This window comes from Mixophyes fleayi, chromosome 5 (genome assembly GCF_038048845.1).
Source record: "Mixophyes fleayi isolate aMixFle1 chromosome 5, aMixFle1.hap1, whole genome shotgun sequence".
Lineage (NCBI taxonomy): Eukaryota > Metazoa > Chordata > Amphibia > Anura > Limnodynastidae > Mixophyes > Mixophyes fleayi.
Genome location: NC_134406.1, coordinates 217199410 through 217216200, shown reverse-complemented (window position 1 = coordinate 217216200; position 16791 = coordinate 217199410). Strand labels below are relative to the sequence as shown.

At 39.4% G+C, this 16791-nt stretch overlaps 2 protein-coding genes across 2 annotated transcripts in view; one reads left to right on the top strand and one right to left on the bottom strand.

The window, feature by feature from the left end:
- Nucleotides 1–16791, top strand: part of B4GALT6 (beta-1,4-galactosyltransferase 6) — a 157853-nt gene that overhangs the window by 121467 nt on the left and 19595 nt on the right. The window lies entirely within an intron of this gene.
- DSG2 (desmoglein 2) overlaps nucleotides 1–16791 on the bottom strand; it is a 38865-nt gene that overhangs the window by 3553 nt on the left and 18521 nt on the right. Inside the window, exons 5-14 of the mRNA XM_075213462.1 lie at nucleotides 16584–16728; nucleotides 15669–15829; nucleotides 15326–15463; nucleotides 14535–14720; nucleotides 13350–13687; nucleotides 12531–12673; nucleotides 12053–12280; nucleotides 4434–4664; nucleotides 3732–3856; nucleotides 2984–3331 (exon numbers count right to left, since the gene is read on the bottom strand). Of these exons, the coding sequence (XP_075069563.1) occupies nucleotides 2984–3331; nucleotides 3732–3856; nucleotides 4434–4664; nucleotides 12053–12280; nucleotides 12531–12673; nucleotides 13350–13687; nucleotides 14535–14720; nucleotides 15326–15463; nucleotides 15669–15829; nucleotides 16584–16728 (2043 nt within the window). The remainder of the gene's footprint in view (nucleotides 1–2983; nucleotides 3332–3731; nucleotides 3857–4433; nucleotides 4665–12052; nucleotides 12281–12530; nucleotides 12674–13349; nucleotides 13688–14534; nucleotides 14721–15325; nucleotides 15464–15668; nucleotides 15830–16583; nucleotides 16729–16791) is intronic.

Sequence of the window (16791 nt, the reverse complement as noted above, 5' to 3'; positions counted from 1 at the left end):
TTATAGTTTACAGATATTGTTTACTAGAAAAAAGCAATCACAACATACAAATTTAAAAAATGTCAAAGTCTCTTATAACTGTGTGATTCTGCCATTATCGCATAACCCATGAAGCCCAATTTCTCCATGAGTAATGTTAATCACCATACTATTGGTAAGTTTTATCAAATTATGAATACCACATATAACCTTTGTTTGCTGTTAAAATATTGTAAAAATATATGAGTTTATTGTGAGAACCACAGTTTACGCTGAATGACAGAAGCTGGCTGAAACTAATGAAAAGAAACACTTAACTGAATGAATCAGCAGCTTGAGTGTATGATAGCTCTGCTCAGACCACAGATGCTGCATTGTGCAGTAAAACAATAAATGAAGGGTAGTATAAAACAGGGAGACCACAGCATAGGGTTGGTGTCTCTAGGTGCAGGAAGGCTGTAAAAAAAACAACAAAAAACAAAAAAAAAAACACGTGTGCCCATCCCAAAGAAGAGCTGGGGCTTACAGGCTGTTGGGGCGTGAGGTAACCAACAAGAATGTGACTCCAGATAATGCCATCCCAGTATGATGGACAAGTGTCCCAAAGCCCCCTGTTCCCTTTAATAAAAGAGTGAAAATGTAAACCCGCCCACTGTGTGTGACCTCAACGAAACTATCGAAGCTGAGATTCCCAGGGACTTCGTTTCACTGCTAGCCAAATCAGAAGTCGTCAGCATGGAAAATATGCTTAGATTGGTTGGCACTGAATGGGTTCCTGGTTACGCTCAGTCATTTTACAGCCATTGTTTGTCATGAGCAGGTGGGGTGTTTTTTTTTTATAAGTGTTTTTACTACTTCCCACCTAATTTGATGCATTTTCTTAAGCAGGCGGAAGATTGACAAAATCACCTGGCAATAGAAGACAATTTGATGCGTGCTACATCTGTGTTTTTTTTTTTTGTTATGTTGTATATTTAAATGAACTGAACTGAAGTCAAGCAGCCCCATATTTGAACAGATAAAAAGTTATTATTGTTATAGAAATCCAAGCATGGACATTAAAGAATGAATGGTTGGTGGCAAGTGTATTGGGTTTTTTTATTTTTAGGCTTTTGCATGTCAGCCTTTTAAAACAGAACTCCATTCTGACCTAGGAAAGGTTAAAAATGGAGCCAATGGGTCCATTCAGATCAGATAGAGGTTTTAGATTTAAAAGGCCATTTAACCTAAAATACAAGTTATGAGCTCTCACTTCAGTTCCATATTTATTCAGCTCTATACTTAGCACAGGGGTCAGGACTTTAATGGCAGCACATTGTTTTTTGTGAGGGAGCATAAATAATTACCCTTTATTGAATGGATAAAAATGTGTGTGAAATCAGAGGCAGAACTAGCAAGCTGTGGGCCCCAGTGCAGGGAAGCTTGGAGGAGGAAACCGGGGCCCATAACTCACAAGATCCAACCCCCAGCATCTGTCGGGCCCCATTATCTCTATAGGCCCCGGAGCACCACACCTGCTGCACCAATGGTAGTTTCGCCACAGTGTGAAATAACAACACACTTTCTTCTTGGTGAGAAGTGTACTCCCAAGAATAGTATACTACACGTTATATCTATATGTAGTGGAAACTCACATTGTATTTAACCATAAAAACATTTCACAAATACAAGTCATTTTGCCAGACGATATAGTTAGAATATATTTTTAAGTTCTACAGTAAAGATTATGTGGGTACCCTATATTATTCTTGCACCCAGTGGAGTAGTGTAAACTGGATCTTTACTGGCGTTGTTTTCTTATCACCAATGGGCATTCTACTGGACATTACACCAACTACTGCTGACCATGACTTATTATTAATAGGCATAATACTGGGCATCACTGTTCATGCTGCTACATATTACTGCTGATGGGCATACTATTGGTATATTATTGATGGGCATATAATTGTTAGTGTTATTGCATATTATTGCTGATAAAGATGTTGGTGGCATATTACCACGGACTGATAACAATGGGCATTAATATCAGCCCTGCTACATATTACTTAGGTGCATGCTGTATATCACTACTGACAGACATCTTTCTGACTTGTTACTATAATATTTCTGGGCTGTAGTGTTGATAGTTTAATATCATTTAGGGCCTCATTTAGAGTTCGGAGCAAATCTACCTAAAAAGGTGAAAATTTGCACCTGGGGAAAGAGTTTTGTGATGCAAGTGGTGCAAATGGCAATTTTATTTGCATGAAAAAAAAGCAAAAAAACCCAAAACATTCTGCTTTGCACGTAGCACACAAATACTGGGCTGGATTACTTTTACACTTCAAATCAGAGTTGACCTGAGGCGTGCCCCCCTCCCAACTAAATCTGTCTGCACATTTTAAATTCGTCCCTGTGTAAAGTTACATGGTTTTGCCTAGGTGCAAAAACTGCACTTTCCAGAGTTATTATATAGAATATTTACATAAGAGGTCTGGTAACGGAGAACAAGGATTCCCACTCTCTGGAGAGAGACAAAATTTCTAAAACTGCTGTACTGGTGCCCTCTACTGGCTCTGTATGTGCGTTTAAATGATGCATTGTGACACTTGGATCACCGTCCCCAAAGAGGAGCAACACCAAACAGATTCTCTCTGAAGCAAAATAGGAACCAACAAAAATGTATAATAGTTTTGCTATAAATGAAAACTTTTTAATTTGGTCACGGTCAGTCAACACATATAACAGACCTTTATTTAGAATTTCAATTAGGCAGTAGTCGATGACAGAATTTATAAGATTAGATATCAACAACTAATCAGAATTCTAAAATCAGAATGCTGCAATGTTGGAGTTATATATCCGCCCCCCCAATTGATATTAGTCAGTGAACTGAAAAAAAAAAAAAAAATATTTCACTGTAACAAAACCGTTACTAGTTTTTCAGTTTTATGATGGGAGATAACAGAACTGTCACATTATTTAAATAAGACAAAAAAAGAAAGAAAAGTGAAGTACTTACATCATAGAAATAGCCTTTCAGGAATCCTTCATTCAGGGCAGCCTGACTCCCTGCACCAGCAAAAGAGACCTGACCTCCAGTTCCAGAACCACCTCCTGAACCTAAGACACCGATAGACCTCATGCCACTTCCAGCACCAGCTGCCATTTCCGCTGCAGTGAACAGACCCCTATTCTCTTCGTATCGTCTTTCTAGCAGTGTGTTGGAATTATACATTCCCTTAGAGTTGTAGTCATATCCTTCCTGCATGCCATATCCATCTCCTTTTATCATTCCGGCACCAGCGCCAGCCCCGCCTCCAGCCCCAGCCCCAGCAAAACCTATTGCTGTCATATGTGAGAGAACCGCCTACAGTAGGGAAAGAAAGAAAAAATGCCAGCATAATTAATAAATGTAAATTGTATGTGTAAAATGAATATGTAAAATACAGATTCATAACAATAGATGTATGAAATACATGCCAATTTACCCCTTCACTGCTAAAGACGACGAGTGTGACTCTTCCTGTGTATATACGTCAACAGTGCTGAGGAAAGAGTCCCACTCGTCTAGGCTGTTTAACATGAAGACAGCTTAAACTGCGTGGTCTAAGCCGATGTACTACTGTAGTGCCCCAACTGGTGTGCAATACTAGGCATAAATAGAAAACAGAGGCATTTGTGACCTTCAGTTTTATTTTATTCAATAAAAAAATATAATATATAATATAATTATACACACACACACACACACACACACACACACTCACTGTATCCTCAGGTGAAGCTCCTTCATGGTTGTGCACTAGGATTGACTCCTCTGTACCTGCTGGCACAGCTAGAAATCCTTTTCCTTCTGAGCCACAGAAGCACAAAAGCAACAAAAGTGGAACCACTGATAAAAAAATAATAATATATAGATACACATTAAATAGAATGTTTTATTTTCTGCTGAAACATTTATTTATTAATTTTTTAAATTTAAACACATAAATCAGATGCACAAAGAATAAAAAAAATAAAATAATCCTAGGCTACAGATAGACAATTAGAGGTTATTTGTCAACATAGGTGCACAATTGCTCATATGCAGCAGCTTTGATCAGTCTAGTACAAGTTAGACTATAAAGTCGATGTCCGATTGGTTGCTATGTTTTAATAGATTTGTCAGCGGTTTACCAAATTCTAACAGAAAAGGTCAGAACACTCATCGAATTTTTAAGCTCAAAATAAAATGTTTTATTTAATTAAAAATTAACTTCAACAAAAGGATGTATACATTTTTTCTTTTTACAATTAAAAAACAAAATCTTTTCTAGACAATATGGGGGTCAATAATTTTGACATCATATTTTTGAGCAAGGTTTTAAAACAAATTGTAAATATCCCTGTTCAGCCCATCTTTTCCTATACCTCAAATGCAGCATTGTCAGTCACATTTGCACGTCAATTAATCTCTATTGTATACTCACATAGTAACAATAAACAAGCAAGAATCATCAGTCCAACTGCACCCCCACCGAGGCCTATAGAAGTGTCGGACAGTCTCTCAGTGCAACCGGAAATGCCTTTTTCACAAGTGCAAACTGTTAACTTTAGGATCTGTTTTTCAGGACAGCTCATTCCTTTATTGTCGGTTACTAGAATTTGAACTTGATGTAACCCTACCCAAATGTCCTTTGGTATCAGTTGTGCACTTTCACCTAAGATAAAAAATAAATGCCAGATTACATTAAAGTATTGAATGCATTGTGTAAAGGGGAGAGGATTGGGAATGTGTCATACAAGGTACAGTGCAAATGGCATTTAGTCTTCCTTTGTGGTGTCAATCTGCTGGTCTTGCCGGATTTAATGGACATCTACGTTGATTATCCCAACAGAATGGCATCAATTTTGGAAGAAATATATATATATATATATATATATATATTTATTATTTGTTTCTGGTGGGTGCAGCTGACCATACATTAGGCCAATGTTCAATGGAGTATCCCCTGCTCTATATTTTAGAGGGATAGCATATTTATAGTTAAGATAGTTGTCATGCTTATATAAAAAGGCAGCCTTTACAGTCAAAGAGTTATATAAATAGAACCATGGCCTGGAGAGAGATGACCAAGCAGCATGCACTATATTCTGTTTACTGGACAGTGATTTGTCCCGAATCTGCCAGTCTCCTACAGTCGTGGGCAAAAGTTTTGAGAATAATACGAATAATTGTTTTCACAAAGTTTGCTTCCTTTTTGACAGATGTTGCTATGGTATACTGAAGAAAAATTACAAGCATTTCATAAGTGTCAAAGGCTTTCATTGACAATTACATTAAGTTTATGCAAAGAGTCAATATTTGCAGTGTAAACCCTTCTTTTTGAAGACCTCTGCAATTCGCCCTGGCATGCTGTCAATCAACTTCTGGGCAACATACTGACTGATGGCCGCCCATTCTTGCCTAATCAATGCTTGGAGTTTGTCAGAAATTGTGGGTTTGTTTGTCCACCCTCCTCTTGAGGATTGACCACAAGATCTCAATGGGATTAAGGTCTGGGGAGTTTCCTGGCCATGAACCCAAATTTTCAATGTTTTGACCCCCGAGCTACTTAGTTATCACTTTGGCCTTATGGCAAGGTGCTCCATCATGCTGGAAAAGGCATTGTTCCTCTTGGAAGATGTTTTGGTACCATTCTTTATTAATGGCTGTGTTCTTAGGCAAAATTGTGAGTGAGCCCACTCCCATGGCTGAGAAGCAACACATGAATGGTCTCAGGATGCTTTACTGTTGACATGACACAGGACTGATGGTAGCACTTTCTTTCTCCAGACAAGCATTTTTCCAGATTCCCCAAACAATCTGAAAGGGGATTCATCAGAGAAATTGACTTTACCCCAGTCCTCAGCAGTCCAATCCATGTACCATTTGCAGAATATCAGTCTGTCCCTGATGTTTTTCCTGGACAGAAGTGGCTTCTTTGCTGGCCTTCTTGACACCAGGCCATCCTCCAAAAGTCTTTGCCTCACTGTGTGTGTGCAGATGAACTCACACCTGCCTGCTGCCATTCCTGAGCAAGCTCTGCACTGGTGGTGCTCTGATCCCACAGCTGAATCAACATCAGGAGATGGTCCTGGCACTTGCTGGACGTTCTTAGGCAACCTGAAGCCTTTTTCACAACTATTGAACCTCTCTCCCTGAAGTTCTTGATGATCTGATAAATGGTTGATTTAGGTGCAATCTTACTAGTAGCAATATCCTTACCAGTGAAGCCCTTTTTGTGCAAAGCAATGATGACTGCACATGTTTCCTTGCAAGTAACCATGGTTAACATAAGAAAAACAATGATTTCAAGCACCACCCTCCTTTTAAAGCTTTCAGTCTGTTATTCTAACTCAATCAGCATGACAAAGTGATCTCCAGCCTTGTCCTCATCAACACTCTCACCTGTGTTAACAAGAGAATCACTGACCTGATGTTAGCTGGTCCTTTTGTGGCAGGGTTGAAATGTAGTGGGAATGTTGTTTTGGGGATAAAGGTTATTGTCATTGAGGCAGCAGACTTTGTGAAAAAAAATATTTGTGTTCTTCTCAAAACTTTTGGCCATGACTGTACATAACCACTCTTCTCACAGGTCTAGAACACTGACAGATCACTGGGGCTGGATTGACAGCAATTAGAGTTGGCCTGTTTATCATGCTAATCGCCAGATTTACCAGAGCCACTCCCGGACTTGGAATAGAGGGAATGTTTAATTTCCCTTTAGGATAAATATAAATTGGGTCAAAAGCTGCATTTTTGAAAAATTGACAAAAAGATCAAAAGTAAGCAAAATTTCTAGTATGCAGTATAAAAAAAAAAAAACATGTTCAATGTACCAGTCCATGTATAGGCCAAGGATCACACAATGTGCCTGCATGGGTGGGCAAAGAATATACTGACTAAGGGTGTGCTATATGTGCAATCACCTCCACATTTTTTTCAGATATAAAATAATCCCCAATGGAAACAATACACTAAAACAGATCATAGATAGACCTAATGGACTGGGTTTCAGTGTTTACAGTAGAAATATGGTTAATTTTATACAATTACACAGATGTGGTTGTGCACAAGAAACATGTATTCTATAGTAAGAAGCTGACTGTATTGCATTACATGTTAGAGGTTAGCATAACATCTCTTCATAGACACAGTAACAATGCTATGGTTAATTGTAGCCATAACCAACGTTTTGGAAGTTGAATTTTCCTTATAATTGTAATGATGTTTTTCTATGCCTCAAAAAAACGCTGGAACGCTATCAACAACCAGCTAATTATAAATATATACGAATGAAAGACTAAAAGCATATACGTAATCATATCAATTATGACTTGATAACAAAAGATCAATCTTGGATATATATGGGGTTATGGATTATGGCCAGTGAAGAGGGAATCGTGAATATATGGAAAATAAAAGATCTTTTGATCTTATGATAAATGAATGAATGAATGAATATACTTACGATGCCCTTACTTCAGATCGAGTCTCTCTGTATAGACATCCCAAAGGGCGGGCCTGTATAATGTCTATACCAATGACATGCCACTAAGAATACACACCCCTATACCGATACGCCATGATTGGTCAGACTTCCGATCACGTGACAATGAAGGAGAATCCTTCAGTGTATTTAAGAGATGTCAAATCACTGCCTCAGCTTGCCTTGGATAAAGCAGACTCAAGCGAAACGCGCGTCGGCGTCCTCGCTGTCTGCAGATCTTATATCTCCTCAACTGGCAGCTCTATATAATACTCCGATAAATCCAGATATAGTTCGGAGATATTATTTAGGTAGTTAGCAATACACTCCCCGTATCAAATAGAGCTCACCATAGCTCTAACCGGACTTTTTAGAGTGACTATATTTCTGAGTGAAAAATCCATGCCACCAGTAATACCTAGAGGAGCATACCATAGCTCTATACGGACCATCTGGTATTGCTTTATTTTTTGAGTGGCTAATTCATACTCACAGGAATATCTAGCAGATACGATCCTAATACATAGGGAGGACATTATGTAATTGCTACACAGTATCACTCAATATATATTATTCAATTTAGAGGTGATATCACATTTTTACCTGAGCATAAGTCCTACTATATAGGAGAACATATGTGCAGACAGCACATGTTTTTAATTTATTTTATATTTCGCTTTTTTTAACCTAATACCCAATAAAAGTTAATTATTATAGTAAGTAAATAAACAAATTTATCAGAAGGAAGCCTCAGTGCACCTACCATTAACTTCTTTTTTCTTTTTCTAATCCATTTATATCACAAGTTAAGGTAGCACCCCACATACATAACTATATATGAAAAACTAATGTAATTGATGGGTAGTAGGCCTCCTATTTCATGATTTAGTGCGACAGTATATATCTCTCTCTCTTATATTACAACCTCTCAGCCATGGTCTGGGCTAACGGGGCCGCGTCACCACCATTCCAAATAACGAATGGCACACGTCAAGGCTGCCCACTCTCCCCCTTACTATTTGCTCTAACAATGGAACCTCTGGCATCTCAAGTTCGCAATAACCCGATCACAGGGATCCAGGCGGGTAAAATGGACTATAAAATTTCTATGTATATGGATGATATTTTACGAACAATCACTAACCCCCTTATCTCCCTACCCCTCCTTAAGGAATGAACTCGGTGCTTATGGTACAGTATCCAACTTTAAAATTAATATGGACAAATTACTAATTACCCAGGCACGTCAGGGGGCCCGGCCCCCAACGATTTTTAATTTTTTTTGCGGCGGGGGGTAGTTGGTGGGGTGAGCAGGGTAGTTAAAATAAAAAAAAACCATACTCACGTGATCGCGGCGCCGGTGTCCCTCCTCTCTGCTCCTCTGTGCTCCATTCTGACTGAATGCCGGGTGTGATGTCATCATGTCACATCCAGCATTCAGTCAGTCTGGAGCAATGGAGCACAGAGCAGCAGAGAAGACCAAGAAAGAAGAGAGAGAAGAAAAGGTAAGTGAAGGGAGGAAAACGGGGGGAGGGGGGGGTTAAAAATCGAGGGGGACACAGAGGGATTAAAAAACGAGGGACAAGCAGCATGGCACAGGGGGTTAAAGAAAAGAGGGACAAGCAGCATGGCACAGGGGGATTAAAGAAAACAGGGACAAGCAGCATGGCACAGGGGGTTAAAGAAAAGCGGGACAAGCAGCATGGCACAGGGGTTTAAAGAAAAGCGGGACAAGCAGCATGGCACAGGGGGTTAAAGAAAAGCGGGACAAGCAGCATGGCACAGGGGGTTAAAGAAAAGCGGGACAAGCAGCATGGCACAGGGGGTTAAAGAAAAGCGGGACAAGCAGCATGGCACAGGGGGTTAAAGAAAAGAGGGACAAGCAGCATGGCACAGAGGGTTAAAAAAAGGAGGGACAAGCAGCATGGCAAAGGGGGTTAAAGAAAGGAGGGACAAGCAGCATGGCACAGGGGTTTAAAGAAAGGAGGGACAAGCAGCATGGCACAGGGGTTTAAAGAAAGGAGGGACAAGCAGCATGGCACAGGGGGATGATGAAAGGAGGGGGCAAAGGCAGCATGGCACAGGGGGATGAAGAAAGGGGCAAAGGCAGCATGGAGGGCACAGTGTGATCATAAGGGGGCATAGCGTGGTGATGATAAAGGGGCACAGTAATGTGTGTGTGATGGCACGGAGCTTTTGGCAATGTTGGCTAATTAATGGCTGCTATTTTGTTTGCGGGGTAATGGGAATACTATTTTAATGTTGGGGCTGGAGGAAAGCCTAATTATTAATCATGGGTGCTATTGATTTAACGGTGGGGCTGGCTGTAATTTTCTAAATGTAGCAATTTTTCCCCCCAAATAGGTTCTCCAACATTCCAGGATCCAGACAAGCCGCAACTAAAGAAACCAGCAGCCACATGTGGTAAAAGTGAGAAGAACAGGTAGGACAGAGCAGCATAGTGTGTGAAATGTTGTGATTCTAGTAGGGACAATGCCAATGTTTGGTAAGTGTTTGGTGAGCCCAGTGGGCGCAGGCCAAGACTGAACTGTTTCTGTACACACTGCATTCTTCCTTTACTACACAAGGGTGCTAGATGTCCTGAAAGTCAGGAGTGCTTGGACAAATGTCACACTCCGGGGAATTCAGGACCTAGAGATTTTGTTGTGCTAGCAACGCCCCAATTGCGCATTGCCACAACCCCAATTGTGTGACCACACCCTTGAAAAATGTTGCAAAATGTTTTTGCTTACTCAACTATAAGAGGGGCCCCATCAATTTGTTGTACCGGGGCATTGAATTCCTCTTGGCAGCCCTGCCTGTTTCAGGCACTGCCTATAAGGGTACAGTCACTTGCATTGAAAACTCTACAGAAGCAAATTGCTAGATTTATCTGGGCAGGCAAATGACCCCGAGTACAAGCTCGTACTCTCCATTGCAGAACAGCAGAGGGAGGGCTTGGTCTCCCAGATATCTCTAAATATTACATTGCCACACATCTAACCCAACTAGTACTATTCCACTCACCATTGACTACAAGGCTATGGGTTGACATGGAAGCTAATCTCATGCATCTGCTCTCACCTTACACCCTCCTATGGATATCAATCAAACACCACCCGCCAGTCTCCCTTCTCCCACCCACTACCTGCTTCTCGCTTCAGATATGGGACTATAGTACCAGAGTATTTCACTTGGTGGCAAATCACAAAATCATGTTACCGCTGTGGAACTACCCAACCTTTCCCTCTGGACAACAACAATCTTTCATCCGAATCTGGTCTCGATGTGGACTTAGGTTTCTAACAGACATAGTTCCTATGTGTATTTTTCCTGAACTTGCAGACCTCCAATGACTATACGATATCCCTCATAACCACTTCTATCAATATCTACAACAAAGACATCTATATCACTCAATCCCAGCACTTAAAAACAATATATCAACTCGCTCCTTTAGAATCCTTTTGTATAAATAAGTTCCCCCCACGGGTTTAATCTCCACTTTTTACAGCCTTCTGGTGGCATTTCAGCAATCGGACAAAGACCCTTATGAGCTAAAGTGGGAAGACGACCTTGGTAAAGTACTGGAACTGGAGGAATGGTCCAAGATCAGGAGACGAGTTGCCAAGAGCTCCATTTGTGTGAAGACCAAAGAGAATGAATATAAACTACTATATAGATGGCATTTAGTCCCTGCACGTCTATAAGCTATATATATCCTGACTCTTTTAGCTTATGTTGGAGACCCTGTGGGCATGAGGGCTCGTTTCAACACATATTGTGGTCATGCTCTAAGATGGTGAAATTTTCGCAAGAGATCCATAACCTAATTCTTGGAGTCATTTCGCTACAAATTTCCTCCTGCGCTACCTACTCTCTTCTGCACAGACCCATACCTGAAACTGACAAACATACAATAGTGCTCGTAAGTCATATACTTAATGCCGCCAAATGTGCAATAGCTGCCAACTGGAAGCAGCCTGAACCCCCTACATTACCCGAAGTGATTAATAGAATCTGGCAGACTTAACGCTGTGAGAATATTACAAGCATAATCAATGATCGGCCCATCAAATTTCAAAATGTTTGGCAACCCTGGATTGCCACCTACGGAGTAGGCCAACCAAGAACACATTAAAGTGGAGTTTGACATCACTGAATTAGTTTTAAGTCACACGTTAAATGTCCAACAATCCCCAGGATGCCAGGCGGAGTCTCCTCCATGCCCCTCCTTTCCCCCTACTAACCCCTCCCTTTTCCATTCTTAGCCCTTTAAACTCGATCTTCTCTTCTTTTCTCACATTAAGCCTCCCCCCCTCCACTTCCCTCACCCCCTCCCTAGGTTTTACCTTTTCTCTACCCACAACTTCACGATTTAGCTTCATAACAAAGTTCTTAATAACAATTTTTTTTAGTTTGAAAATTATCGGATTTGTAACCTAACATTTATGCTGTTAAAACCGGAAAAACTTTTCAATAAAATGTTTAAAAAAAATCAAAACAAAACAAAAACCCCAGTTTACTCTTAAATGAGCATTAGAAGAAGACATAATAAAATAGTAAACATTTCTTACTATCTGTTTTTCCAATTGACCAGAGCTTGGCATTGCCAGGGGGCTCATCCACCACCATAAATTTGAGAGGAGCGCCATTTGGAAAGGCATCACGATCCACTGCTGTCAAGTTGATGAACTTTGAATCTTCACAGACAGTTTGATCTGGATTTACTAAAACTGGACAATTGTCATTCACATCTTCGACATCAATAGCTATGGTTCCTGTGGCAGTTTTTCCTGGGAGATCTTAAAGGCAAATCAGATAAGGGCGACAGTCAGATATACAATGAGCTCTTACATGTAATGCTAGGATCAGGTTTAAATTTACACTAGTAGCAAAGCCCCACAACATATAATTTACTTTTGCAGCACCACAAATGAAGTAGAAGAGAAAAAGTAAGCTAAGGGGTTCAATACTTTTCATGCTTACAAAAATTATCTATATATTATTTTAATGTAATTACAAATTAATGCAAAAAAACAAAAATGGACTTACCTTCACTAATCGCCAGTATTTTAGCTATATAGGTGCCATTAACTACATATATAGACTCACGATCAGGCATTTTTATCAGTTTAATTTCAGCTGTAGTTTGATCAATTGTAAACCAATTATCTGGATCATATTCTTTTGCATACCTGTTACAAAACATACCAAATGTATCATTAAGCATGGACTATGCTAAACATCATGTTCAAGTACTTTTCATTTTGTGACAAATTTATAACATCTTAATAAATTTACAGTCAGTGGTACATATTCCTTCTAACACATAGGTGTAAATACTGCTGGCCCATTTATTAGGGTTTTATCGAATGTTACACATATTGTTGTCAATCAATGTTTTACATATATTTTGTCCAATGCAATACAGTGATATTGCAAAAGAACTGGATCATTATCAGGGTCTGGCAGTAAATGCATTTGGCAGATGACCATCTGCCTATGTGTGCAGTAATCTTCTGACTGCACTAAAAATGATCATGTCTAAATTGGTAAGGGATGTTACTTGGTGCTCTGGTCACATGGCAGTATTTCCTTGTGTATGCCAAAAATCAATTGAGCAACATGGATGTGCGATGCCAAAAAGTGCAAATAAAATGATATGGAATGTGGATTCATTTTAAAAAATAAGTGTGGGGGTTTAAAGAAAAAAAACAAAACAAAAACGAAATATGACATTTAAATAATTTAGCAACATTCTTGTACATCTGAAGCAAAATAAATGGCCTGAAAAATTTTACCAGACAATTTTTGAAAATTTAACTAAATAGCCATGTTTATATTAATCATAATAGAGATAGACAGACTCACTTGACATGTTGTGCAATACCCCCAGTGTCTGCATCATATGCTTGATATGTTCCAATCACTTTATTTATTACAGTTTTCCCCTCACTAACAGCAAGGATCTTCCTCCTAGGCTTAAACACGGGACCCTCTCGAACATTCTTGACCTTCACTTTGATAGGAACAGCTTTTCCACCTCCACCACCAGCTCCACCTGCTCCTCCACCTCCTCCACCTCCACCTCCACCTCCAATTATTGTCCCTCCGCTGCTAATCATATGTCTGATTGAACTGTGATATTCTGCTCGGTTTGAAACGATGACACTCAGTAAAACATTTTGCATAACTTCATAGTCTGCTTCCTGAAAACAATAAAATGCAATGTTAAAATGCTAATTGATAGGAAGGACAGATATGATGCTGTACACAAAGCAGAAGCATTTCAGAACACATTTGCTAAATGTCAATTGTATGTACTAAATCTAGCAAATTGATCAGGGATTCATCTCTGCTGTGCTCTAAAAATGAACTTGCATTACACTGCTATTTTACTGTAAAAGACTGAGCTAAAGATGAATAGTTCTAGTGAATAGGGTACCTTTGGTGAAACAAAGGCTGATCATTCATCCATTTAACAAACAAGTTATGCAAAAGTGGTTAAGCCTAATATCACTTATTGCACAGTATAGGGCATCAATGGCTTTGGGGCACCTAAAACTCTAAAGGAGTATTTTTATGCCCCTCCGACATGAAGCATCAGCCATTGAAATGAAGGATTCAACCAGCAGATTCTTTCATGTGATGCTGCTAGCTGCTGCTGCTCCTCCCTTTAAGTCTTTGTCTGGGAGTGGCACTTAGCTAGGATGTCACATCCAAGAGTCATGGGCTGTGGAGCAGAGGATTCCGCCTCTACCACCCCAAGTAGGAAGCAGAGGGATAAGAAATGGAACGGGAAGATTGGTAAGGGGTAAGGCCTATGTTAGTTAGCACTGACGGGGTAAACTGCTAGGATAAAACAAATAAACAGGTTTGAGCGGGGCAGGTGTAGCTGGACAGTTTGCAGGGACAGTATACCTGTGAAACTAGAAAACTATAATGCATGTGTTCTAGGGAAAAAAGACAACTTTTTTTTTATAAATTTTTTAACTTGAAAAAAAAATAAAAATCCTTGTCGTGTGTTTGACCTCAATTGTCAACAGCTCATATTACCTTAACCAACATTAGCACGCCTTCGTTAGTGTGTGTGTCCGTTATAATTTCAAAATAGTGGTCTTCATTGCCTGACACTATAGTAAAGTTAGCCAGCCAGTTATCTGTGAACTCCTCATCGTCGTCAAACACTTTCATACGTAATATTTCAACATTGGCAACATTTTCTTCAACGGATCCTTCATACTGAAATGAGGTTTAGGATACAGTTAAAACAATTGCAAAACTTCATATATTAGGCCAGTTTTAATTGGAGGAAGAAGAAGAAAGAAGACAAGAAAAAAAAGTGGGTGTGTCCCTTTCTGTAATTTACAGTCTTCACCAAAGGCAGACAACTGGTGTCTTTATTGGTATTGTAGCTAAACATGGCGGGTCACTGGTGCTTAATCTGGATGCAAGCAAAATATTTCCAATGGATTCTCTACATTCCCAATGGAAACAAACGTCCGAGGAGAAATTTTCAAAATAATTAAATATAAAATTGTCACACTCCTGGTCATTGTATAAAACAAAATACACAAATTACCCTTAATAGATTTTGCTTAGTAGCAAGTGCATATTTAAGTCATGCTTTGTCTGTGCATGCAAGAAAAGATTTTATACATTTCATGATAGTCTGGCCACTAGGTGGCACTGTTATGCTGCTGTCAACTAAAGAAATAAATAGATCTATGTTAACTGAGCAGAGAAATGATTTGGTAGGTGACTTACAGTTTTCTATTCTTCCAATGTGCTCATATAATGCATTCTGAATAAAAAGAAAATTATAGCAGACATACTGTTTAGCATACCTGCTCATTTTCAAGACGGGGGATGTTGTCATTTACATCCTTCACTTTGATTTTAAGTGAGGCTGTGCCAGCCAAGCCTCCATTTGGATCTCCATCCCGATCTCGCACTTGAACCTCCAGATTGTAGCTACTTTGTTTCTAGATAGTAAACAAAAAAAACACACTGTAAAGTTACTGCACAGACTATACTTAAACTGACCTTACATTCCTGACACTGCATTTTAGTTGTTTCCAAACTTGCTGTGACAGGGTGTGTTTTTTTTTTCCTTCTCCTGCCAATTCCCACAGAAGTTTCTCTTGAAATTAAAATTTTATATCTTAAAATAACATGAATTCCCCTTACCTCTCTGTCAAGAGTAGCCACAATTGTTCGAACTTCACCACTCTTAGTCACCATAAAGGTCTGGGACTGCCCTTCTTGAGAGAGAATTCTGTAAGCAAGCTTAGAGTTTATGGTATTTGGCTCATCTGCATCAGTTGCATTTAGGAACATAATAAGAGTATCTGCATGTAAAAGAAGTGGGAGGGAAAAAAAATGATAATTAGGATTCAGATTTACACTGTAATAACAAACTATATCTTTACAATAAGTGGATACACCTGTACATGGTTGATGTCAGCACAGGTCTGGAGCTAGTAACAATATATTTTCTACATAGTCTGGCACTGCTGTCTTGGCAGACATTCACAGGGACTTCCTCATGGCCTCCACAGCTAATATATATATATATTTTTTCCCCCCACATTCCCAATGGAGACAAAGTATATGGGGAAAATGTTCAAAATATATAGAAGCTCAGTGGTCTGTATTATATTTACCAGTATCATGAGCCATGCTGAAAAATGCATTATAATTAGTGCTAATGTGACTAGATAGAATGTAACCGGAGCAATATTACTAACGAAATCTGTAGAGCAAAGGAAATGGGAGAGGAAGAGAAAGAGGCCACCACAAGGACAGTCAAACACAATCACCGGGGTACTGGCACTACAACCACGTTTTCCACTCAGGTTTGGGCACAAGTAGATGAATAATTTGGTCATAACATGTCAGAGATGGCCATCTTTCTCATTAGTGTATAGATCCACCAGTTTAGCCTAAAACCTGCTAACATTTTTTTGGCAAGAGTTGATGCACATCAGTATGGCTGCCCAATTGTTGATCACTTCCAAGAGGAGATCTGCTTGAACCCATCTAAATAAACTTGAGATGATGATAAAAGCTTGTTTTGTTAACAGTTTAAATTGATAAACTTACTTGAAGGGCTCAACTCTTCAACTGTACCAACAAAAACTTCTTGTGTAAAAACTGGACTGTTATCATTGATATCGATAACTTTCACTCGAAGATCTATAGGAGGTTCCACGTCTTTACCATACTGATCCAGAGCATACCCTTTTAACTGAGAAAAAGGGAAAAATATTATGGATTTAGAACATAATATAACTCAAAGTAACTCAATAGT